This window comes from Kluyveromyces marxianus, chromosome 2, assembly GCF_001417885.1.
Source record: "Kluyveromyces marxianus DMKU3-1042 DNA, complete genome, chromosome 2".
NCBI classification, from domain to species: Eukaryota; Fungi; Ascomycota; class Saccharomycetes; order Saccharomycetales; family Saccharomycetaceae; genus Kluyveromyces; species Kluyveromyces marxianus.
Window position 1 is genome coordinate 27,960 of NC_036026.1, and position 24,662 is coordinate 52,621.

At 39.4% G+C, this 24,662-nt stretch overlaps 14 protein-coding genes across 14 annotated transcripts; 6 read left to right on the forward strand and 8 right to left on the reverse strand.

Annotated features, from left to right (window-relative positions):
• Positions 1 to 121: 121 nt before the first annotated feature.
• FRE4 (ferric reductase family protein) lies at positions 122 to 2,341 on the forward strand (the record flags this gene model as incomplete). The annotated part of the gene is made up of 1 exon (XM_022822539.1): positions 122 to 2,341. The coding sequence occupies one exon, from the start codon at positions 122 to 124 to the stop codon at positions 2,339 to 2,341; it is 2,220 nt and encodes a 739-aa protein (XP_022674349.1).
• A 1,033-nt stretch (positions 2,342 to 3,374) lies between these two features.
• Positions 3,375 to 4,205, forward strand: ADY2 (acetate uptake transporter family protein; the record flags this gene model as incomplete). The annotated part of the gene is made up of 1 exon (XM_022822540.1): positions 3,375 to 4,205. One exon carries the CDS (start codon positions 3,375 to 3,377, stop codon positions 4,203 to 4,205), a length of 831 nt encoding a protein of 276 aa, XP_022674350.1.
• A 337-nt stretch (positions 4,206 to 4,542) lies between these two features.
• On the reverse strand, positions 4,543 to 5,025 carry KLMA_20010 (TspO/MBR family protein; the record flags this gene model as incomplete). The annotated part of the gene is made up of 1 exon (XM_022822541.1): positions 4,543 to 5,025. The coding sequence occupies one exon, from the start codon at positions 5,023 to 5,025 to the stop codon at positions 4,543 to 4,545; it is 483 nt and encodes a 160-aa protein (XP_022674351.1).
• A 999-nt stretch (positions 5,026 to 6,024) lies between these two features.
• MNT4 (alpha-mannosyltransferase) lies at positions 6,025 to 7,794 on the forward strand (the record flags this gene model as incomplete). Its single annotated transcript, XM_022822542.1, has 1 exon — positions 6,025 to 7,794. One exon carries the CDS (start codon positions 6,025 to 6,027, stop codon positions 7,792 to 7,794), a length of 1,770 nt encoding a protein of 589 aa, XP_022674352.1.
• A 196-nt stretch (positions 7,795 to 7,990) lies between these two features.
• Positions 7,991 to 9,601, reverse strand: yciC (uncharacterized protein; the record flags this gene model as incomplete). Its single annotated transcript, XM_022822543.1, has 1 exon — positions 7,991 to 9,601. One exon carries the CDS (start codon positions 9,599 to 9,601, stop codon positions 7,991 to 7,993), a length of 1,611 nt encoding a protein of 536 aa, XP_022674353.1.
• Positions 9,602 to 12,589: 2,988 nt separating this feature from the next.
• KLMA_20013 (PX domain-containing protein) lies at positions 12,590 to 14,272 on the forward strand (the record flags this gene model as incomplete). Its single annotated transcript, XM_022822544.1, has 1 exon — positions 12,590 to 14,272. The coding sequence occupies one exon, from the start codon at positions 12,590 to 12,592 to the stop codon at positions 14,270 to 14,272; it is 1,683 nt and encodes a 560-aa protein (XP_022674354.1).
• A 204-nt stretch (positions 14,273 to 14,476) lies between these two features.
• KLMA_20014 (uncharacterized protein) lies at positions 14,477 to 14,818 on the reverse strand (the record flags this gene model as incomplete). The annotated part of the gene is made up of 1 exon (XM_022822545.1): positions 14,477 to 14,818. The coding sequence occupies one exon, from the start codon at positions 14,816 to 14,818 to the stop codon at positions 14,477 to 14,479; it is 342 nt and encodes a 113-aa protein (XP_022674355.1).
• Positions 14,819 to 15,152: 334 nt separating this feature from the next.
• Positions 15,153 to 15,908, forward strand: YUH1 (ubiquitin-specific protease YUH1; the record flags this gene model as incomplete). Its single annotated transcript, XM_022822546.1, has 1 exon — positions 15,153 to 15,908. One exon carries the CDS (start codon positions 15,153 to 15,155, stop codon positions 15,906 to 15,908), a length of 756 nt encoding a protein of 251 aa, XP_022674356.1.
• Positions 15,909 to 15,947: 39 nt separating this feature from the next.
• THP3 (Thp3p) lies at positions 15,948 to 17,855 on the reverse strand (the record flags this gene model as incomplete). The annotated part of the gene is made up of 1 exon (XM_022822547.1): positions 15,948 to 17,855. The coding sequence occupies one exon, from the start codon at positions 17,853 to 17,855 to the stop codon at positions 15,948 to 15,950; it is 1,908 nt and encodes a 635-aa protein (XP_022674357.1).
• A 386-nt stretch (positions 17,856 to 18,241) lies between these two features.
• On the reverse strand, positions 18,242 to 19,180 carry uch2 (ubiquitin carboxyl-terminal hydrolase isozyme L5; the record flags this gene model as incomplete). The annotated part of the gene is made up of 1 exon (XM_022822549.1): positions 18,242 to 19,180. One exon carries the CDS (start codon positions 19,178 to 19,180, stop codon positions 18,242 to 18,244), a length of 939 nt encoding a protein of 312 aa, XP_022674358.1.
• A 208-nt stretch (positions 19,181 to 19,388) lies between these two features.
• On the reverse strand, positions 19,389 to 20,303 carry AIM25 (Aim25p; the record flags this gene model as incomplete). Its single annotated transcript, XM_022822550.1, has 1 exon — positions 19,389 to 20,303. The coding sequence occupies one exon, from the start codon at positions 20,301 to 20,303 to the stop codon at positions 19,389 to 19,391; it is 915 nt and encodes a 304-aa protein (XP_022674359.1).
• A 512-nt stretch (positions 20,304 to 20,815) lies between these two features.
• On the reverse strand, positions 20,816 to 21,742 carry PPH3 (phosphoprotein phosphatase PP4 catalytic subunit PPH3; the record flags this gene model as incomplete). Its single annotated transcript, XM_022822551.1, has 1 exon — positions 20,816 to 21,742. The coding sequence occupies one exon, from the start codon at positions 21,740 to 21,742 to the stop codon at positions 20,816 to 20,818; it is 927 nt and encodes a 308-aa protein (XP_022674360.1).
• Positions 21,743 to 22,461: 719 nt separating this feature from the next.
• Positions 22,462 to 23,544, forward strand: PEA2 (Pea2p; the record flags this gene model as incomplete). The annotated part of the gene is made up of 1 exon (XM_022822552.1): positions 22,462 to 23,544. One exon carries the CDS (start codon positions 22,462 to 22,464, stop codon positions 23,542 to 23,544), a length of 1,083 nt encoding a protein of 360 aa, XP_022674361.1.
• Positions 23,545 to 23,883: 339 nt separating this feature from the next.
• SPT15 (TATA-binding protein) lies at positions 23,884 to 24,585 on the reverse strand (the record flags this gene model as incomplete). The annotated part of the gene is made up of 1 exon (XM_022822553.1): positions 23,884 to 24,585. The coding sequence occupies one exon, from the start codon at positions 24,583 to 24,585 to the stop codon at positions 23,884 to 23,886; it is 702 nt and encodes a 233-aa protein (XP_022674362.1).
• Between the last annotated feature and the right edge of the window lie 77 nt (positions 24,586 to 24,662).

Sequence of the window (24,662 nt, forward strand, 5' to 3'; positions counted from 1 at the left end):
CGAGTGGTTAAAATTATGGGGAAATTCTAGTCAGTTTTTTCTTATATTTATTCCCATTCATCTCAGTTGGTTAAATAAAACCAGAGAAGGTCAATCTGTTGGTATTGCTTATTTTAACAATATGCATGCTAAATCTTTCTTTTTGGCATTGTTGTTCTTGACAAGCTGGTGTGACGCCAGGAAGTATACTTTTTACAACAAAGAAAGAAGTGTTTACCAGGGATGCTTGGATAGTTTACGGGCGTATACATTTTCTGATGATGGTCCTGCAACAAGATCGAGATCTACGAATTGTAACCCAAACAAAGATAGGTTTTTGTCTTGGGTCATCTGCAATTTTGATCATCAGAGTCCTAAAGACCTAGACAAAGGTTTAGAAAGAATTGTCAGCACTTGTAAAAGGTCTAAACCGCCCTATAGACACACGGTGAAAGGTTTGCACGAGCTTTATGAAAAATCTCACTCATCTGCAATAGATATCGATTCCGATCCTTCATTCAATCCACATGTGAATCTAACAACGCCGGTCATTCCACCAAGAAAAAGAGTAAATTTGTTAATAAGAGCCTACTATAGCAGGGGAAAATCACAAAGCCACGCCAGATTATACGGCGGGGCAATATTTATTTACTTTGCTGGATGTATGCTGATCGGTGGTATTGTTACTTGGTCGAGAATTTTATTCCCATCGGTAGTCCAAAGATTTGTAGGCCCGAAGATCAATGCATTTAGAAGAATGTTCACAATTCCACCTCTGAACAAGAGACACACTGCAAACTTGAGTTGGAAGAATTGGATCATTGGACTTGTGCCAACTAGAGCACAGACATATGTGCTGTTTGGATATTTCGCCTTAAATATCATTTTGAGTTGTATTGACTACGATATATTCCCAAATAATTCTTACAACACAAGAGCGAAGCACCAAGTGGCTACCCAAACGGCAAACCTGGTCCAATATAGGACTGGAGTCATCTCCACCATTCATACACCGGTTGTCTTTTTGTTATCTGGAAGAAACAATTTGCTGCTATATCTAACCGGATGGCCATACGAGACGTTCTTGGTGTATCACAAATGGATTGCTAGGGGCATGTGGATACATGCGTTAGTTCATGCTGCAGCTTACACCTGGCTTGAAATCGATGACCTTTCACGCATGTGGCAGCGGCAATACTGGTACTGGGGCTCCATTTCCGTTATAGTTGGCGGCCTCATGCTGTTCCAGGCCGCTTCTTACTTCCGAGTCAAATGGTATGAGATATTCAAAACCATCCACTTCCTATTTTCAGCCTTGTATATTGCAGGTTTGTGGTACCATCTAAGAATCTTCAATGGGTTGTGGATGGAGTATGTGTACGCTGCTATTGGCCTATGGTGCGGTGATCATTTCTTGAGGATATGCAGAGTGTTGTGGTTTGGTGTTTTCAAACGAGCAGAGTGTCAATTATTCGAAGAAGACGGCACAATAAAGATCAAAATCCCAAAAACCTCATACTGGAAACCATTCCCGGGCGCCTTCGTTTATATATACTTCCTCAGGCCATACGGATTCTGGCAGTCCCATCCCTTCACCATCCTGTTTCACGACAAAGATGCCAACGATGACAACATCTACATCTACATGAAGGCAAAAGAAGGACTCACAAAGTCATTGGCCAAAAGTCTAGCCAAAACTTGTGAAAAGAAAATGAGCATCCGTGTTTTCGTGGAAGGGCCCTATGGATTTGAGGCCCCATTGACCAAATACAAAAACCGTCTTATCATTACAGGCGGTAACGGTATGCCAACAGGGTACTCTAACTACTGCGCCCTAACAAGATCCATCACTCCAAGCTCTCCAGAAACGGTCAAGTGGGTCTGGATTATCAGAGACCAAGAACCGTTAAAATGGTTCAGAAAGGAACTCCTCAGAGTACAAGACAGACTTGGTGAAATTGATGTATACATTACCCGATTGGATTCCAAAGATCACGTCATCCCAGTCTCTTCAAACGAACTCGCAGACTCCTCCGACCAGGAAAACGTATCCTCTGATAAGAAGGTGATAGTCTCTTCTAACGAAACCACTCAAGAAAACTCATCTGACACTGACACGACTGACACTGCTGACACATTATGTCTATTCAAAGAACTAAAACATGTTAATATCTACTATGGAAGACCAGATATTCAGACCCTGCTCATTTCGGAGATACAAAACAACTCCAACAACTCAACCGCCATTCTCAGCTGCGGTCCTCCTAAAATGAACGACGAAATAAGAACTACCATTGCCAAAAATCTTGACATGTCATCATCCAGAATAGACTACTTTGAGGAGGCGCAGGTTTGGTCATAAACCGATCAATAATTTATCGGACATTGAAAAATAATGTCTTCTGTTCTGTTTTGTTCTTACTTACTATATTAAACACAACGAACGTTCCACTCCGCAAAAACCCCGAATGGGACACCGGACTTCTGAAGTTTCGGGATAAGAAAACTCAACTCCCCTTATTGTTTCTACATGATTTTTGATATTTTTCTTTGTTTTCGATTTGATCTCCTTCCGTTCTTTTTAGATTAGCTTTTACATGATATGAAATTGATGTAGGCGAGCTGAACGGCTCTACTCCGTAAGTAAATACTTTTATTATTATTTTTATTATTATTAGTATTACAATTACTATTAGAATCTGCAAAATGAAATGCGTGGACCCCTTCCCGGCTGATTTATGTCCTTCTCCACAAAAAAAACACAAATCCCAAAAAAAACTGCATGCATGATCGATGCACCCTAAATGCGAGAAAAAAAAGAATATGCTACGGAGCGTTCTGAGAAGCGGAAAGAACCGGTGCCGACATTACTAGAAGCCGACCGACGACTCCGCTTGCTTGCAAAATGATTACCGGGGGTAGCCGGCGGATTAGCACCCACGCACCGCAGTTAACTGCACCAACCACCCCCACAAATCACGTGTTAGACGGGCCATATATGTGGCCTTATATGGTCCCTAATTGGGATCGCTGCCGCTTGGCACCAAGCGGGTGACCATACTAAGCGAGTGGAGAAACGAAAGGATGACATTCCCTTATTTTATATCAGCCACAGCTGGCTATAGCAGGCTATAGAAGGCTATATCTGGCTATGGAAGGCTATGGCATGGCAAGGTATGGCTATTGCCGTATCGAAGACTAGTTATTTTGTAGTGTATATAAGAGCATCGAATACCTTTCGGAAGTAACCCTTTTGTGTCAGGGATATAAATATTTATCTCGGTTGTTGTTTGAGAAGTGGAGTATACCTACCACAGTTTTCATTTATCCAAAAGATCCGCTCAGTAAGGAAGTGGGCTTGGTATTAAGCGCTTAAGCAATTACAAAAGAAAGAAATGACAGACCAATCTAGCTCAGAAAAGACCAACAGACAAGAGTTTGTAGAAAACCGTCATAGAAGATTTGATTCGCAAGACCCGGCTCTTTACCACGATGATATTGAGCTTCAAAGGGTAGAAACTGGTGGAGAAAACCATGAGTTTATTTTCATTGGGCGCCAGAAATTTTTGAAAGATGAGTTGTATTCGGCTTTCGGTGGTACTTTGAATCCAGGTTTAGCACCACCTTCTACACACAAATTCGCCAACCCAGCTCCACTAGGATTGTCTGCGTTTGCTTTGACGACGTTTGTGTTGTCCATGTTCAATGCCCAGGCGATGGGAATTAAGATTCCCAATGTTGTTGTCGGATTGGCGGCATTCTATGGAGGTTTAGTGCAGATTATTGCTGGAATTTGGGAAATCGCATTGGAGAACACATTTGGTGGTACTGCATTGTCGTCTTTTGGCGGTTTCTGGTTGTCATTTTCGACTCTCTACATTCCTTGGTTTGGTATTTCCAAGGCGTATGAGGAGTTTCCAGATCAATTCCACTCTGCAGTTGGGTTCTTTTTGCTTGGATGGACAATTTTCACGGCTGGGTTGACGCTCTGTACCATGAAGTCCACCGTGGCCTTTTTCTCGCTATTTTTCTTATTGACGATTACGTTCTTGCTATTGTCGATTGGAAGCTTTACGCAAAAGACTGGCGTCACTAGGGCTGGAGGTGTTCTTGGAGTTGTCGTAGCGTTCATCGCATGGTACGATGCATTCGCAGGTGTGGCCACCAGGGAGAACTCGTACATCACCGTGCGTCCATTCGCATTGCCAAGATTGAAGGGTCACTAAACCAAAGTATATCACTGGGGTTTTTTTTTTGTCCTGTGGTGTTCAGGAACGTATGGTGTACAACGCCAATGAATTGTGTTATTTCTTTTCTTTTTAACTACATATTTATAAGCATGCCTATTAATGATATCATTTCTGTTAAACTTCGTTACAGTTCATTTCATTTCATTTCATGTGTTTTTCCTTCCAGATCCTCTAATTGTTTTCTATTTTCAAAACAGAGACATAGCTCTAGAACAATACCTTGGAAGGGCGCAAAGGTAGAGAGTTAGAAAGTCAAACTTGCTCTTTTTTCTATATATATAAAGATTAAGCGTGAGATGTGTGTTTCCACGTCTTAGTTTAACCACCAAATAGCAGCATTCAACAACAATGCGTACGACACCCATAGAAGGTATGGGAGGAAAAGTAGTCCGGCCAATCCACTCACTTGTTGGAATTGGTGTCTAGTAATATAGATAGCAATCCATAGAGTAATGATCTCAGACAAAGCCAAGCCTGGTGATTGGCATCCAAAGAAGATAAAGCTCCATAGCATGTTCAAGACTAGCTGAGCAATATAGAATTTGAGAGCTGGCTTTGCTTCAGGATCGGTGTGAATGTCAGACCAGACAAGTCCTGCGGCAATACCCATCAGTATATAAAGTATGGTCCAGGCAACAGGGAACAGCCAGTTAGGAGGGTTGAACCATGGCTTGTGTAGTGTTGGATACCATGTATTAATACTGCTTCTCGTCACTAAGCCAGATGACAGGCCTAGTACAACAGTTACAATAACTGACAATAAGATCTTAAAGATCGTTGTGATTATTCCTGACATTGCTTACTTTTAAAAGGGTGGTGAGGTAAAAAAGGTTATAGTTTCGAGTTTGGTTTGGTTTTAGTTATAATTTAGTTATAAACTATAATCGTTGGTTGGATTAGGGTGTTAAATATCTAGCCTTTTCAGAATTGATAATTTACACTTCATTGAACAAATTCTCTTTTTCCGGAAAAATCGAGGTGAGTATTAAATATAAAATTTAAGGTTGCCGAAAGCAAGAAGATAATTATAAAACACTAAAATACGAAAAGAAAAATTACACCTGACAAAACAAGCAGTCTCTACTAGCAGTATCAGTTTTGTGTCTCTATAACAGTAGCCCTCCCTAATTATTTCGAGGAGAGTACCTAAGTATTCTAGTTTTGCACCCTAGCATGCATGCATGCAAGCATGCAACAACGTTCCTTCGGCATACCAAATTAGGTTTTGTGACTCACAATGATGTACAAGTACCGCAGTGCTAAAGTTTCAGTGACCCTTGCCGTTCCACAAAATGCGTGAAAGTTTAACTTTCTCCTCTTCCTTATTCTCTAGTAAAAGCCTGTTGCACAAAACTTTAAAGGGCTTTTTGTCTGCAGATTTAAATTGCTGCCCGAAGATTTTGGTTTATGACAATTTTTCGGGGTTCAGCCACATCAGATTTCCGAGGTGTTCCTGATCGCTTTTTTTTTTTTTTTTTTTTTTTTTTTCAGGCATCGATCAGATGCACTGAACAAGGCGCAGCCGGTGGTCAGAAATGAATGAATGGGTCTTCAACGCTTTCCTCCAAAGATCATCATGGCTTTTTCAAGGTTAATCCCGACAGGGAAAAGAGCAGCTTTATCATATCATATAGGTTCTCTTCGAGTATCGTTACAACTGGACCGACCATCCGTCAAGCCTGATTCATATCCTCGTTACCACCCGGTGGAGGTGCTTCGAAAGGTTGGAGAGTAAAAGGCACAGGCACAGAATAAAAGGAGGATCCAGTCTGGAGCTTCAGAAGCTATTATCAAAATGAGTTTTGCGCATCTTGCTGGTGTGCGATTCAGAAATGTAAAGCGATTGCTGGTATCGCTTTCCATATTGTGTACGCTAAGCTATTTGATCAGTGTTATGTCTTATAACTCGGAATCAAGGTTATCAGAATATATTCTTGATGAACTCTACAAGAGATATACAGACAGCCGTTTGGAAGCCGGATTTCCAGACAGAGAGATCATTTGCAAAGAATATTTTGGGTTTCTCCATACAGTTCACAGCGATTGGAAAATACGCAGCTTTGACAATCAACAGAGCTTACTATCCAAAAATGTGGAAGTCAAAGAATCCATTCGACATCTGCGAATGTACACCCAGTGCTTTCTGAATATGGATTATAGCATTGATGACATAAATCTACCGGCTACTGAGGACAGGCTGTTTCCATTTTTAACAATGGACTTGCCAACATTCACTCGGTGGGATGGGTCCATAGTTAGGGAGTTTCCATGCCTGGATGATTCTTTAAATGCATGTAGTAATACCGTATCGGCCGATGAAGAGAACCAATATAGATCATTTTGGGGAAATATCAAAAATAGCATGAATGGGAAAGGTCTTGTGATTAGTATAGCAAATATTGGGGTAGATGAAACAAAACGCTTATTGAAAACCTTGAGATTACTGGGAAATCAATTACCGATTCAACTTGTACATAAAGGCGATCTACACTACATTCTAATGGCTGAATTGGTTGCCGTTGCAAGAAATGATTTAATCATTGAAATTGATGGTAAACTACAGAGCATCGGGTATCCTCAAGATATTTGGTTTGTAAATACCGAACCGTGTTTAAAACCAGAGGCCTTAAAACTTTTCAAGAGATATTCTAACAAATGGCTTGCAGCCATGTTTAACTCATTTGAAGAAATGATACTACTGGATACAGACACAGTCTTATTTGTTGATCCCATACATATGTTTGAGACACCAGAGTACTCTGAGAGTGGTACTCATTTTTTCAGAGATAGACCCATCGCAGAATTTGTGAAGAAAAGTGATGTTACATTGTACCGTCAGCTATTACCATCATTAAAAGAGCGCTCATTGTTAGGAATTCCTTCAACTTCAAAGTATACGCTCCAGAATCCATTCTTCAAATCCCAACGCAAACACATGATGGAAAGTGGATTGGTCGTGATAAATAGGAAACAATATTTGGATGGTTTATTAATATCAACCTTTCTACAACTATGGGAAGAGACAAGCTCTCCTTTCCATGGCGACAAAGAACTATTCTGGTTGGGACAAGCTATATCAGGGAAGGGTCGATACAAGTTTAATAAAAATGTTGCTGGCGCAATAGGTATTTTAAGGAAAGATGAGAAGGAGGGTACAGAATATATTTGCTCCACTCAAATAGCACATTTCAACGATGAGTATAAGTTATTATGGATCAACGGAGGACTGAAAAACTGCAAACTACCAGCTTGGAATTATGACTTTAAGAAGAAGAAAGCCATAAGGAAAAAGTACAATTCAGTCGAGAACGTTAAAAAACATTACCAATTGCCCGTAGTTTTCGATGGAGCAATCATTCCGCCAGACTATTCAAATAAATCATATCATAAAACAACAGAAGAGAAACTAAAGAATGGGTTCCTAAGAGATGTAAATTTAGGCTGCGCTGGTTATACATGGTGCGCATATAATAGTCTAGATTCTCCTGAAGGAAAGGTCCTCCGATTTGATGAAACTGAATCACAGAAAATCAAAAATATCATTGAAGTATGGAATAGTAAATAGAACAAATAATAAACCTATTAACTTCTATATAATATTATATTATGGGATATTAAAAATATGACTTTTTGATTACTGATTAAATAACAAATCTGCGGTCGACTATGTACATATATTAGAATGGATACCTATAATCAAATAACCATACAAACAAATAAATATGTTAGTGTAATTTACCACTACGTTAGGCCATTTTAATTTATTCTGCTTCATCATCGAACAGTACCCAATCTTCAAATCCATCCAAGAATAGTTCTGATAGAGATTGCTCAACTTTCACAGGATTAGAATGTTTTAAAGCCCTGTTTTTGAATTCCTTAAACTCATCATCAGTTAAGAGACATTTATCCAAAGCTTCAGTTAGTTTTTTTGAATCAAGACCAAGACCTATAAAAACCAACTCGTTTCTTCTATCACCAAAAGGACCAACAAAATCCTTTTTTATCAATTCTATCGTTCCCGGGGGGAATTCCTCTTGATTCTGATCATCCAAACCAGTCACAGCAAACCAAGGGATACCGCCCTTTACAGTTAGCATAAGACCAGCAGAAGACCATTCACCCCTCATTAAATATCTCGTAGCTAGCCAAAAGAAACCCTTGGAACGTAATAACGGACCAAAAGGTGAGTTATTCTTGTTTTGAATTAACTCTTTTTCACTTAGCTCCTCTTCATCATCATTTGTCTCAGAGTTGTTATCTTCATCTACACTCTCAGTTTCATCTTCGCTATTGACTTGCTCCTCTTCCGGTGTCTCATCATCACTGGGTTCATACAAGTCCTCGTGCTCTTGATCTGCCATAGCCTGTTGTTCAATGATGAAGAATTTCTCTTTCATAGTATCATACAACCTCTGAGGATGGAAAGGTCTTCTAGATCTATACACGAAACTGTTGATACCATATTCTACAGTTTCTGGAGTTGGTGATAGTACACTCCCACCTTTCGTTCCATATCCTTCTTTCAATGTCATTTCATGAATACTTTGTAGCCAACCAGCAGAAGAACATGCTTTCTCAAAGTCAAAAAGGCCAGTGTTCAGAATTTCTGACATTGGAACGTTGCAATATGAGGTTTTGATGATTTTAGCAATGGGATTCAAACTTTTTACCACCTTCTCAATACGCTTCAATTTTTTCTTCCCAATCCTATCAGTTTTGTTGATGATAATAACATCTGCAAACTCGATTTGGTCTACCATCAAGTCAGTCACAGTTCGATCAGACTCCCCTTGACCGCTGTCACCCCATCTATTCGCTAGGAAATCTGTCGTTTCGAGATTTGAAAAGAAATTCATGGCATCAATGACGGTGACTGTGGTATCGATCTTAGTCAACTTTTCAAGACCTCCCAAATCAAGAACCTTTTGGAGTAGGACTCGTTCTTCTGCAGTGACAGAATCTGGAGTATCCAGGAGCGTATTGGAAAACTCACTTGAAAATGTTTCTGCGACTTGCATCGGTTCCGCGATACCGGTGGATTCAATAACGATATAGTCAAAACCACCCTGCTGGTGAAGATTTATCAATTCTTCCAACAAGTCACCACGCAAAGTGCAGCAGATACATCCATTTTGAAGCTGGATCAATTTTTCTTCCTTATTTGCAACCTTATGGTCCCTAATCAAAGAAGCATCAACATTAAGTTCAGACATATCATTTATGATAACCGCTACTTTCATCCCATGGTTGCTAGTTAATATTTTTTCCAGTAATGTCGTCTTTCCAGATCCCAAAAAACCCGACAAAATAGTCACTGGGATAGCAGTCGATCTCTTTGGAAGAGAATGAGCACTTTTCAAGGATGGCATTACGATTGGATTGGACCTAGGCTACTGTGATTAGTTTATTACCAGAAACATAATATAGAAATTTACTTTATCAAGTTGAGAGATAAAGATAAATTCACTCTATCGATCTTAATCTCTCTTCCGTATTAAATAGTCACTTTTGGTACCAGGAACTTCTCCTGGTCAAATGGTGAAATTTTTTTGCTCCATACCCCATTTGTTTCACGAATAACCTTCGTAGTTATCTGTGTTTACTAAGTACCGTAACCTTTAAGGTGCCATAACAGTACCTCTATAGTACTAACATCATGAAAGGAAAAAAAAAGACCATCCACTTTCTTCACAATAAAGAGGGAATTTGGAATTTTCAGAAAAGAAGAATATTGACACACCATCCACTCACGGCACTCCTAAAAAGATGTTTGTCGCTTATTCATTCAAACCTATCTATCTCCTTTGTGTCCTCATACAAGAAGTGCCAGACATTACATCCAAATCACGTGATTAACAATTTGGAATAACTCCCACTAACTTTGGGTATCGCATCGTAAAAAAAGGGGGAGGGTATTGCTTAAATTCGTACAGTGCAAAACTTTAGTCAAACCCCGGCTTAACTTTTATCCGACGAGGCCCTCCGACGAGGCCCTCCGACGAGGCCCTCCGAAGAGAGCTTCCGTGGATATAGATATCGAGCGCGAATATTCCCGAAAAGTGGCTATCTTCTACTCGTCCAACATCATCATGTTTCGTTCGGGATCCCTGCAAGAGAAGATACGGCTTCCCGATTAGGCTGGCGATTCTTCTGCCGAGTTTGGGTAAGGGGTTCTCAGAAAACACACACAATGCAAAAAAAAAAAAAACAATAACAAAGTAAACAACAAACAATGCACGTTCGAAAACCGGCGAAATAAACAAAAACAAAACATTTTGTCATCTTTCTGCGGATGTATCTGCGAGAACATGCGTACCTCTTGTTCGATGAGATGGTAGGGAGACTTGTAGGGCGCCAGTTATTGAACCATTTGTACACCAAAAGTTAGGACCGTGGGTATACATTTAGCGTTACAAGCACCCACTCATAGGCCATGTAGGACGGGGGGTTACGAAGCGGAACTCTCTCCCTCTCTCGGTCCCTCGCAGTCTCTCATCTCATCTCTTTCCTCGTTCCTCGCTCTTTGTTCTTCAGAAACTTGCCTCTATGATACAAGCCAACAAAGTAAACAAATTCATCAAAGCAAGCAGCAAACAAACATTATGTCCCTACTAGAAATTCAATCCAAAAGTACTGCCACCTGCTGCTCCCTTGTTTTGTTTACCACTGTACAGAACAAACGTAATGCCAAATATCGCTGGCATATGAGCACTACCGGGCATAACTCAGGCTCCTGCAAGTCCGACGAGCTGTGAAGCGTGCCAGGAGGAAGAGGAAGAGGAGGAGGAGTAAACAACACAAACACAACAGACAAGCGGCGACAGTCCACAGACACAGACACAGACACAGACACAGTCCACAGACACAAAGGCAAATCCCACCAATTACCCTGAACGACTTCACACCAGTTTCATGCATAAACTTCTTGAAAAACAAAACAGAATGACCCGTGCAAAAGAAAATCCTTGCACCATTATTGCTATCTTTTCCCCCTAAGCCGCACTTCCTTTTTTTGCATATCGAACGATGCTCATGCATGTCCGAAAGAGGAAGTGGGTCTAACAGGGAGTCGGCTACGGGCATTGTTTACAGAAACGCATAAACCAAAACAACGCGCACATTGTTGTTCCGAAAACTAACTTCAAAGTCTGACGACTCTCTTAGTCCTAGTTGCTTTTTCGGGTATTGATTTCTTAATCGAGTGTTCCTTTCCATGATATCTGTTAACAAAATATTTCCATGCCAATACATCAATGGAGGAGAGTTCTCGTCACAGCGTTTGAAATCATACCAAGCCTTTTTTTCTACAGTTACCGGATAAGGATGCAGCTTGGGTTGCAGCTACTCTTTTTTTTTTTTTTCATTGCTATTATTTGTTATTATTGTTTTTTTTTTTCTTCTTCCTGTTCATGTGTGTTTCCTCGTGTTTGATGCATCATCTCGAATGGAGAAAATCTAGTAGCAGCTTGTCGACCGTTTTCACTTCGTTTACTACAGAACCGTCTTAAAGGCTGTTGATAGTACACTGCAGGATTTCTCAGGGTATCTGTAATACAATGCGTGTTTGCAGTGACCTTTTCTGGAGACGTTCACTCTTGTTCACCCACACCAATAACCGTCGAACTTATATATACAGCATATGTAACAGCTCGAATATGATACACACAGGAACGGATAGTGGAGGGTTTGGTGTGTTCGTCAAGAACTTTTATTTTTTCGATAGTGGGAATTGTGTGTGAGTTTGTCAGTGCGAGTGTTCCAGATCCCACGCAATCTTCTCCAGAATATATAATTTTCGTTTTCTCTAAAGACTTATCTCATTGGAGCTTGGAAACACGTAGGCATTTTCAACCGTTGTTTCCATATCAGCTCACAATTGACAAATTTTACTCTAATCGGAATAAGAAGCAAGAGGGACGATCACACAAAAAGCAACAATTTGTGGTGGATAGCCCTTTGATTTGCCTGTCAATTTCGTCATTATACTCGCCCGTAAATTATTGCTGCAAATCCAAACGGTGCCAACAGAACGAAGAACTTCTAGAACGGCAAATATTTTAGAGTGGATAGAGTTTTAAAAAGAGTATTTATATACTGGGGACGCGTGCCAAGTCAGTACTTGAGAAGAGCATAAGAAGAAGACGAAGAGAAAGGCTAATCTTATACTCTGTTTAACGTCCAGCGTGGGAAATTATCAGTAACAGTTAGGCTTTTGGAGGTAACCTCATATTTCGGTAGTGCTTTGCTGTTGCTCCTGTATCTGCTGCCTTTTACCGTCTTTTTTTTTTTTTTTTTTCCTACCTTCCTATCTTTTCTAATCTCTAAAGCCACGCCGCTTCCACTATACAAAAGATAATATGACGAATATCCTCAGGACATTCAGCCTTTCCTCTGGAGGAGGCATTAGTCCAATTCCAAGAGCAGGATCAACATCGGGACCTAGCTCTCCGTTGTACTCGGGGCCACATCCATCGGTGTCCTTGCCCAAGTTGCAGTCTCCTAAGAACGCAATAAATACGCAGGCGTCCACTCAACGTATTTACTATAACGTCATTCAAGATTACTTCCCAATAGACAATGAGAATCAATGGCGTCCGACAGACACCTTGAGCCCTTTGAATGTTAACAAGGGCGACATAGTACAGTTCATCTGTACGCATGAAAACAACACTGTTGTTGTCAAGCTGTTGAACAAGTTGGGTCAAGGATTGGTGCCTTTGAGATGTCTCTCGTTAAATGCAGAGTTGACCACACTGTCAAGCCCCAGTATATCCTCTCCTAAAACCCCAAAAGCACTGAAATTTGAAGCTGTTTCAGAAGAGCCCGGAGCTCTTAAACAACAGGATTCGAGGTGTTCTTCAGTGTCGTCAGTGACCGATACAAACTACTTCCTCGTAAAGAGCTGTAAAGTTGTTTCTACTTCGACACTGAATGAGAGAACGTGGTACAGGGTGGAAACAACTACCCTGTCGGATCACAAAAGGTACCTTTGCCGATACTATCAGGATTTCTATCGACTACAATGCCAACTTCTTGACGAAATCCACAAACTCTCGTTGGATTCAAAGTTGCTACCCACTCTACCGCCTCCAATGGCGAATAAAAAAAGCAAGCGGGCGGAATCCTTATCAGACCGTTTGAATAGTTTCACAGAGTATCTGGAGTCCTTGTTGAATTCAGAGGCCATTCCACTAGCAACTAAACAAGCAATCCTGTACGACCAATGGCTATGCCCCAAATCCGGAGATTTGGTGCAAACGCCACGAGGATCATTGTACCGATGCATTAGAAGTAGCAATACAGATAAAGAGGAGCTTCAATGGAGTAAAATACAAGCTACAGATTCAACTGATACCCAAGAGCATATAGCAAAGGTGCTGTGCCCCGACGCAAACTCTCATAATCGTTCCTTGTCAATATGCACTAAGTCGTCGTTGGCATCGCCCTCTTCACCAAAGCTGTCGCAACCTCAATTTCATACTGGTAACTCTCAACCATCTTCACCCATATTGTCTCAGAGAAGTCAATGCCTCTTCAATGCCAATGCGAATGCTAATGCTGGCGCAGGACTTGGTCTGGGACTTGGTCTGGGCTTTGGGCCAAATAAAGATACCATAAAGCTCAAAATTACTTTCGGCAACGATTGTTACGTTGTAAAATGCCATATATGTGATATAGAGACCTGGGAAAAGCTAGAGAACTTGATTCATACCCGCTTGATCAAAGACATCCCAGACCCGCTTTGTCCACTGACAATCAGAATGAAAAGTTCAAGTTCGTATGACGGTCTATTACCACTAGACTCTACCAACTTTGATATTGATAATATTATCTACATGGCGCAGGAACAACAAAGCCCAAACGCAAACTCGAATGCAGGCTTCAACCCGCATTATGTTCTAGGGAAACCACATGCCCAGTATAACATTACTGCTCCATCTTCCAGTAGAAGTAGCAGCGTGAGTAGCTCTGGAAATGTGTCCAACAGCCCTAAATCAAAAAGACAAAGCCTAAAACTAACCCTCGAAGTAAGCGTATGAATAATCGAAGCTCACCACCCCTCCCATCCTATTCTGATCCAAATCTGACCTTTATGTAGTTAATAAGTCCATCGCTTCAACATAATAGTCAAGTATTAGAATAAATATATAAAGCACGCTATATATATATTGGGATTATTATTAGAATTAGTACAAAAGATAATGAGTGGACTTTAGAAGTTTAAAAGGGGAAATCGCTTTCTTTCAGTCGCTATCTTCCTCTAGATCACGTCTTTCCTTATCTTTATAGTACATTGCCACCGAGTATGAGTTGATCCACCTTTCGTTGGCTTCGTCCAAACGCTCGCTTATATCTTGCATTCTTTCATCAAGCTCATCCATTTTCGCAGTGGACTCTGGACCTGGCTCTCCTCCATATTTCGAGATTAGCTCTTGGTACTCTTGATCGAGTTTCTCTGATTCACGTTCAAGTTCCATTCTTTCTTGGAAGTGGTCGTCTGCCTCCTTCTCATAAATTCTTTGGTAAACTTGTGTGGGGTGGGTGATGCTCTCCTCATCACTTGAATCTTCGCTGTTGTATGCCATAACTATTACTGCCTGTTCAAAATACCAATGGAATCTTCAACCTGCCTTTAAGCACTTGTATTGTTCTTCTGTCGTTTTCTACTCCTTTGTACACCCTTTAAAGGTATGAACACATAACTAAGTCTGAAAGAAAGATTTATTGCGTTTATATATCTTTGCATGCATATATAATATAAAGGGGAATGTGGGGAAAGCTAAAGAAAGAAGTTAATAGACTGTTGTAAACAAATAATTGAGAACGCGTTTGAAGGGTATAGCAACCTAGTGAACGAATTGATCTGTCTTTGAAGGTGCCCTCAATTTTTTTAGGCCATTGTAGTTATTCCCAGTTGTGATGAGTGAACAAGAAGTGAAAAGTGTTATTCCATTAGAGTCAAATCCTGAAGTTTTCGGTGGCTTTGCAAAGAGTCTCGGCCTACATGACGCTTGGACATTCCAAGATATTTACTCATTGGTTGATCCTGATCTATTAGCTTTTGTACCACGCCCGGTGAAGGCTGTCATTTTATTGTTTCCGTTGTCCGAAGAGTCTGAAAAAGAGTTAAGAGAGAAACCAGAGGCTGAAGCAGTGATACAAGATCCCAGCAACAGTACTAACAAGAATTATCCAATATGGTTTAAGCAGACGGTTAGAAATGCTTGTGGTTTATACGCACTTTTGCATTCATTATCCAATAACCAAGATCTACTCACCGAGGATTCAATCTTGAAACAGTTCCTCACTTCAAATCCAGTTCCTCATGGCAAATATTCTAACAATGAAGCTTTAGACAATTTCATAGTTTCTATAAGCGAGATCTATCACGAAAGGAGCCTACAGGGGGACACAGCAGCTCCTCCAGCCGAAAACGAGGTTGAGCTACATTTCATAACGTTTGTTGAAAAAGACGGTGTACTCTACGAATTAGATGGAAGGAATCCTTCTGGAGCAAAACCACTTGGAAAAACAGTTGCAGCTGAATCAAATGGTGAACCAGACTTATTAAATGAACCCCTCTTGAAAGAAAGGTTTGAATGGTACCACAATAATGCTAGTGAATCCATGAAACTTCAATTCTCGTTGTTGGGATTGGGCCCTTCTCTCAATTAGTGTTACACAAAGACGAAAACTATCTAAAGACTTAAATGCTCATATTTGACCCTTTATATCTACTCTTCTTGCATCGCTGAAGTGCTTCATAATGGTGGGTCTACAACTTTTGCAATCAATGTACATATCATCGGGGTTATTTTGGGGCACTACCATGAATTGAATTAATTCGAGCTCAGTCAAGAACGTAAACGCCTCATTTGCATTATTGAAATGAAGCTCCGGGGCCAAAAACTGAAGTGGAACTCGAGCATAGGCCTTACACATATAATTTAATGCACTCACCCTTTCTTTCTTAATGAATTGATCCACCAAATGACGTTCGGGACCCTTAGTTTGCTGATATATTCTCATAAATAGATGGTAGTTATTTTGTATTTGAGCATCCACCATTCTAAGGGCCCTTTTGATCATTTCATGACCAGATATATGTTTTAAGTTAGTTAGAAGTTGAAGACGTAGTTGATTAACGCTTGAATGGTCTGATGTCATCATGTGATAATATATTCTATAACTGATAAATTCTGGCAAATCGCTCTTGTCGATGTTATCTTTATCAAACAATGGTTTCAAACTACTCTGGCACTGGTTATATTCTCCTATGTCGCCATTTTCTAGTGCTGCTCGAGCGTGTGTCTTGTATACGGTTACTGTGAAATCATTTTCAATCATTTGGACCTTCAAATCTTGCCTAATAGATTTCATTTGATCACAGAAGTACTGATATGAACAAGAACCACTACGAAACTTCCCCACAATCCAATCAAGAGCTTTTCTTAGAACTTCAAGAGGCCGCACTTTTTCTGGGTCTGGTTCTGATGTGAGTCTTAAATATCTCTTCTCCAACACGTGGCACACTCCGACAATTGGTTTATCCTTATCAAATTTATATGCTTTATTAGTAATGGCGTTAAGATCAGAGTAACTATCGTCATCATCAATCTTTACACGCTTAATTCTAGTATTTGTGGACTTATCTGGATTCGCAAACCTCTTCAGCCTTTCCATCCTTCTTGTATTTTCATCCATACGAGCTTGCATTTTACTCATGCTATTGTTATTACGGCTATCATTATACCCGGTGGGTTCGCTTGTCGTTACGGTTTTCGTAAACGATGGAACAATTGCTGGAGGTGGCACTGAAGAGACTGGAGGTAAAGGAACCTTCAATGTTGTTGTCCTATTGGGCTGCAGTACATTCTGAGCCCAGGGCGGAGGGGGTCTTGCGCTAATTGGTGGAGGTGGAGGTGGAACAGCTGAGGGTGCTTCCACAGTAACGATCGACGTTGGATCATTTATTTCATATAGGTTAGTATCATTGCTCAAAGGAGTGGACCTTGTCACGTTTGGTGGTTCGATACCATATTTCTCGTAAGGTATGGTGTCAAGTATTACTTTTTTCTGCTCCTGAGTTAGAAGACAGTCAAGTTTCTCTTCGACTGGTGATAAGAGTGGCTGTTCACGAAAAACGGACGTTAATAGTTGCTGATCCCAGTCATTTTTAAATACCAAACTCTTTGAGATGGCCTCTTTAAGTAATAATCTGATATCGCGATATAATCCCTTTATGCGCTTGGTTGTTAATCGTTGGACTTTTGCAGCCTTAAATTCTTTATCTACGAAACGGTAAAAGGAGGCAGGTAATGGCTGTTTGATCATCCCACCTAGAGGATTTAAGAGCCTATCAAAATCTGGTGTGTATGTATCTTCCTTCCCATTTTCTGTGTTGGTTTTCTCATTTGCGATGCCATTTTGCAATGCCTGTGCCCGTTCTCTCTTTAACTTTGCCCTCAGTTCAGGAAGAGACGTACCAGAGTTTTCAGAATCGTTATCAGAGATTAACGGTGTTGAATCCACTACAGTACTCTCCTTGCTATTTTTTTCAGGACGCCTTTTCAAAGTTATAGGATTGACCTGGTTATAGGTATTCATTGTATCTCTTTTCATATCACTAAAACTTACCCAAGTAGTAGCGTCTAAGATACGGTATGTACTTAACACCCCAATGTGAAGAACGAATAGCTTCTCTAATCCCGTAAACGCTTTTGAACTTTTAAGTCTTCTATCTTTTCACTTCTCTTCTCATCTTGAATAAACTTATTTGTATGAAGAGGTATCTGGATATTTTTTAATGTTTTAGCAGTTTAGGCTTTTTTAAGGTTGTGTGAGAGGTAAGTAGGTAATATTCAAAAACAACATAAGAATTTAATTCGCTACCAAGCAATATTACTTTAGATCATGGTAAGCTTTGTGATGTTTATGTTTATATAATATTCAAATATAATATCACACACATACAGACACATTGAATATATACAAAACTAGATACCGAATTAGTTCGATGGCTTCATGGAAGCTTCTCTTAACACACTTTCGAACTCGTTTTCTGACATAGACGATGATATTTGCTTCAATAGCTCTAGAGCAAGGCCCGTAAGATTATGCTTGCGGAAAGTGATCTCTTCTTTCCATTTTTCTCTCTTGTTGAGCTCTTCTTGGAGCTGTTCTGATAAAACAAACCTTTTACCATCAGGTATATCATCTTTCTCTAATTCTGTCTGAAGGTATTGCAATCTGTCTAATATTAGACCAATTATATTGAATTTCTGTACCCCTTGTTGGACTAATATATCCATTCGCTCTTGTAACAAAGTCTTGACATCTTTAGCGAAATCTGTGTATGGACCATGGTCTATAGGATATGGTTGTAGACCATCCAATTCATAGATCCTTGATTCATGAGGAATAAAACCTACAAAGTGGTACACCTCTTGAGATTGGCCTCTGTTTCGGTAAGGATCTTCATCCATAACAAAGAGGTTCGGAGGGGTAAAAGAATTGTGAACATTTCTGATTAACTCTGATCCATTAATAGTCTCACCAATTAAAGCGGGTTCATGAAAATCTTTGACAAACTCATAAAATTGAGATAGCTCAGGGCCTAGATGGACCTTTTCCTTCTTGTCTTGACATAAATTGAATAATATGTTCAAAACAGCTTGTGTTGCGCATGCATTTTGAATAGTTTGCTGAGAGAAAAACACCTTGGTACTATCAGTCTCATAACGTCCCTGAACTGGTTCGGGATTCTGGTATAGGGACTTCTTATAGGGAAACAAAAACACTAGACCTTCCAAGATTGATGAGATATCTTCTGATTCTAGGTAATCCAAATAAGGTATATCTTCAAATTGTAAACCTTCTACCCCAAGATCTGTTATCAACCGTGTGAAAACACCGGCATCCGATTCAATAGTGTTCCATTCTGACATTATCGCTCAGAGTGATTTCCAATCCAATACAGTAGCTATTTTTTTCAAATTCCTTGTATCATGTTTATTTCTCATTACATTTGGTTTAATTAAAGGTTTTATATCTACCTAATATTATATTCTAATAATATAATAAGACAAAACGCATATTAGTATATTTACAGGAAATTGGATAAAACAATGTGCATAAAGAATATATATCATTCATTCATTCATCATAGGTTCCGAACGACAACAGACCGCCTCCATGACGAGAATGTCTAGAGAAGTAATCAAAATCTATTGAGACTGCATTCGCTAACATAACGGCTCTCTGGTCATAGTTGAGCACTTTATCACTTATAAATTCATCAGGGTATACGCCTTGGAACGATTGTTGGGAGTCAAATCGTACAATATAGACACCTGTATCAGTAAATAGTTCTCTGCCAATTCCTACCCAATTTCTGTCACAACTAGCGATAATTTTGTTGTTCTCATCCGTAACCGGGAATTCAAAACTGAGGAAGGGAGCATCAATGTTACCAAACTGAGTGAATTCAAGGGGGTTTTCATATTCCCTTTGAAATAATTGGTACCTACGACGCCACAGATGCCAATTCTGAACAGATTCACCTACTATAGTTCCATTTTCGTCTGGTAAAACCGCCTTAATATGGGAGTTCACAAATGAAAATGGTCTACGAATGGTCATCAAAATGTTACCAAAATTATCAAATACATCAACAGTGAATGGACGATGCAACCGGTATATTTGTCTTGTGACGGCTTTAAAGAAACCAAAATCCCTCTCTTGCATAAAACCTATCTTGTTGCCCAATGCATCCATAATCGCGTATTGATTTGCCTGCTCAAAACCTAGGACAACGTTCATCATTTCAATTTGTCTCTCGATAACGATCGTTGGTTCATTCAAAATTGTTGTTGCAATAGGTGAATGCTCTTCAATTATGACATCATTCATACTTCCCATTCCAACAGGGCTAGATGTAATTGATTCCTTGACAGGGTGCACAACCCTGACCCTTGGAAACCTTCTAACAGGGGAGTTTTGTAGCAACAAAGTACTAGTTTTAGTATTAAATAGTCTTCTACCTAAAAGCAAATTATGTCTCAACATCATTTCTTCACTCTTGGTCAGCCAACTTCGTTGTGATAAATAACCAGCCACCTTATTTCGATTTCTTTTTCATTAAGCGTACTCAATCGTTGTTTAAGTTAGTTAGAATGTATATTATATTTTAAATATATTTCAAGAACAGAATAATGACGAGCAGAAGATCATATAGAAAAGAAGTTGGAACACAGATAAAAATGCACACAGTGCGCATTTAAATCACGGAAGTACCATGCGTGTATAAAGGTGAATTTGGGGTTTTCAAGTTTCTGTACTATTACATGTATATTAGAATAACTGTTTATATAATAAAATGGCAAATGATACTAATAATTACAACAATATTGTCGACGAAGCAACGGTATAAAAAAAAAGTATAATCTCAAAGTGAAATGTAGTAAATTGAACGTGTGTAGGAGCACGCCCAATAGAATGCGAACTTTAGAATATATTTCGATAAATTATCAGTTAAAAGGGAAAAAGAAATGAATGAAGTGCGATGCAATAAATATTAAATGTTACAAGAAGTAATCCATTTGTGGTTTCTTTGTGGGCAGAATTACGTTTCCTCCACTATCTCTAGCTCGAACAGCTTCGAAGATAGTGTATTCTTTTTCAATATTATCGTCTATGCGTAATACCGCTGCGACATTACCACATCTATAGCAGTAATTTGGCGCAGACCACACAGTAACTAAGCCGCCATCAAACATTTCTTTATAACCTTCCATAACCAATTGATGCGCTCTTGCAATCAATTCAACATTGTTGGTGTGTAAGAATTTGTTGACTTCGTTGTGACCAAAGAGAAACCCAGCACCACGGGGTGATAGAGACCATGTATCCACATCTTCTGGGTCTGACCATAGTAAGTCACACATCGCACCTTCATGCGGTACTTCCTTCTTCCGATCAATAGCCCTTATTTCATTAATTTCCAGCACGTCTGGCGATAGACCTCCATGCACACAGAACACTTTGTTGTTCACAATGGCTCCCAAGGGCAGATAATCGAAGACTTCACAGCAATATCTCCATACATTGCTGTTTCCATATTTTCTTACTACCTCGTCATAAAACCCGTAAACTTTTGTAATCTGTCTCGTCTCATGGTTCCCTCGTATCAAAACAATACGGTCAGGATACCGCAGCTTATAGCATACCAAGAGCAAGAAACTTTCTAGAGAATAAAACCCTCTATCCACAAAATCACCCAAGAATATATATCGGTTCTTCTCAATGCCTCCACTTTTGGCAAACAAAGTCAATAAATCATGTAATTGCCCATGGATATCACCACAAATTGTAACTGGCGTATCAACATGTGTAACATTCGATTCATTCATCAAAAGCTCCTGCGCCATGAGACACAGAGAATATATAGAATCCTCGTCAATATGCTTCCCCTGTCTCAAAGTCTCGATGAAATCATCCAGTTTCATCATATTTACTGGTTTATTACTATCTTCTCAAACTACAATTCAAAACAAAATCAAATCAAAGACCAAACACAACCCAATTAGTATGATATACCCTAGTGTAGTTTATTCTAGTCAGTGTATTCTTGTACAGTTCTCTTTCTCTTTCCTATTATTTTCTCTTGCGGTAAAACGCACAACAATCCAACAACAATAATACTATAACTCAATGCTCTAAAGCATAAATTCCATCACAGAACAATGAATATATATCACTACTAATTCCTGTAGCTATATGAATCTCCTCTACGCTATATAAAACTACAGAATTTTTGCACTAATCCACACCTCATCGCATCGTTCTCTTCAAACATCAAAGCATCGAATTTCTGTATTTCTATTTCTCAGGACACAGCAAGAAAGGAAGAACTTAAACATTTCTTTTTATTTAGTATTACCCGGTCTTACATGAAACTGCACACAAAACCCAGACATCTATTGTGTGAAAACACCCAGACATTATGTTAGCCACGAACTCATCACGCTTCTACAACAAAACAATGACGCGTAGTAGATTATAACAATGTTCATTAATACAATAATAATATTAATTTAATATTAATATAATATATACTATTGAACTCATCGTAGTTTAAGTAAGGTTCTTTAAATTAAAATAACAAGGTTATTCCAAGGTCAAGACCGAAATAGAAATAAAGGCTAGTTCAGATAGGGATACACTATCAATGTTCAACAGTAATCTGGACCAATGGTATGAACACAATACCGGTTTTGTTCAAAAACTACATTCACGTTACCCAACGAAAAAGGATGAGTTGGTCAAATACTTGACTAAAAGCCATGAAAACCATGTATTAAGTGGTAGTAATTATAACGAATGGAAGGATCTTCCGATGGATTTGGATTCTCAGTTAAAGCTCGAATTTGCGTTGTATCTAATAAACGAGCGTCTACAGTCATCTGGAATTAACAGACTGAAGGCCTCGGTATTTTTGCAAAAGATGGGGAATGCTGATTCTGATGCGCTGAAGGAATTGGTTCATTTGGTGGTGGAGAATGGTACGCCAAGAGCCGCACAAAGTGCAACTGACGGGGATGATAAAGTGGAACAAATTACCTCATATTTGATATCGAGTGCTATTTCTAAGGGTATAAACCTAGCACCAGTGGAGGACACTTCGAACATCGCATCATCCGACGACGATGAATTAGCTTTCTGCAAGAAAACAATTTCCAATCTAATAAACGCATTCCCGGAGTCATCTAGTAGCAAGAAAGATGAATCGGCTCCACAAACTGTGGATGTGAAGTCCTCGCCAGATACTTCAACCTTCGAGACAGATACAAAAGACATGCCTACTAAGGAAGAGGACTTGAAAACTGCAATTAAAGACTTGCAACTAGCCTACAAGTTCCTGAAATCGCAATACGAGAATGATAGAACCGAGTACTTATCTACTATCGAGAACTTGAACAAGACCAATAGAGAGCTATCAGAAGAATTACTTCACTATCATAGTAAACTAAAGGAGTCTAAAGAAAAACCCAAGGCGGTTGCAAAGACAAAGCCAGAGTCATTAGAACTTCACGGTTCCTTTTCTCCGATTTTCTCAGACTTTCAAGATATTAAGTCTCCAGGATCTTCTTCCAACAACCATCAATCGTTTTCAATGATGAAGCAAGAATTCAAAAGGGTCTTAGCAGATACCCAGCAAAGATATGAGAAGGAGCTTCAACAGGAACGCGAGCTAAGAATGCAGCTAGAACAGGAATTAGAACAACACACAGCTGATAGATCGATATATTAGAATTGTATTTCTTCTTTTTCGACTTTCTTCTTTTTTTCGAAACGACAAGAACTTTTGTCATATACGTAAAAGTATGAAATAAAAAGATATAGCATATATGTACGTAGTTGTAATATTACAGAGAGAGAGGAAAACGGAACCACGCCCCCTTCAGATTCTGAAATTTCCAAGGTTACTATTTGATAATATCATTTTTTTTGCAAGATCAGCCAAGAAGGTGAAAAAAACAAGACACAATTGAGTAAAAAAAAAAAAATGAAATGCTTCTTTATTATTTATAAAATTATTATTCCTTAGTTATCCCCTTTTGAGAGTGGTCTCAAACCATCATTATCCTCATTATAATTTTCTGAATTCACTCAACACCGGATAGATAGCCTCGAACGCTTGATAGATTTCTTCTCTTTGTTTGGCACCTGTCAACACAATTTTTCCCGAGACGAAAATTAGTAACACGATCTTGGGCTTCACCATTCTATAGATAAGACCTGGGAAAAGTTCTGGTTCATATGACGAGAAAGTACCGTGACTAAATGCCAAACCTTCTAAACGAATAGGGAACTTCACATCACAGGACCCGACGATATTCTGAATCTTGAAATCTGTGAATTTGGCACTGAACCCAATCTTTTGAATAATTCTCGCATACTTTCTACTAGCCAACTTCGAGTCATCTTCACTTTTAGCACCCGTAACAACCATCTTACCAGATGCGAAGATTAGGGCAGTTGTTTTTGGTTCTCTAATACGCATGATAACAGCTGCAAAACGTTTAGGATTGTATTCAGCGTTACGTGCGTGTAGCGCTACAGTCTTTAAGTCTAACCTACAGTCTAAGTTTACTGTCGCAACAATATTCTGTAGAGTAGGTATGATTCCCGATGTAGCTGATCCCTTCTCTCCTTCGTCTGCATTGGCATCGGTCCCTGGTAAAGACTCATGCTCTCTCTTCTCCTGACTTTCCCAAACAGACCGCGTGCTAGGATCAAACACTATCTTGTTTTCCTGTTGGAACTGCTTCATTCTATCATCTTCAGACATGGTTCAATAGTTTGTATCTTCTGTAGTGATTCCAACTTTCTTGTTCCGTCTAACCTTTTCTATTTTATATTGTCCAA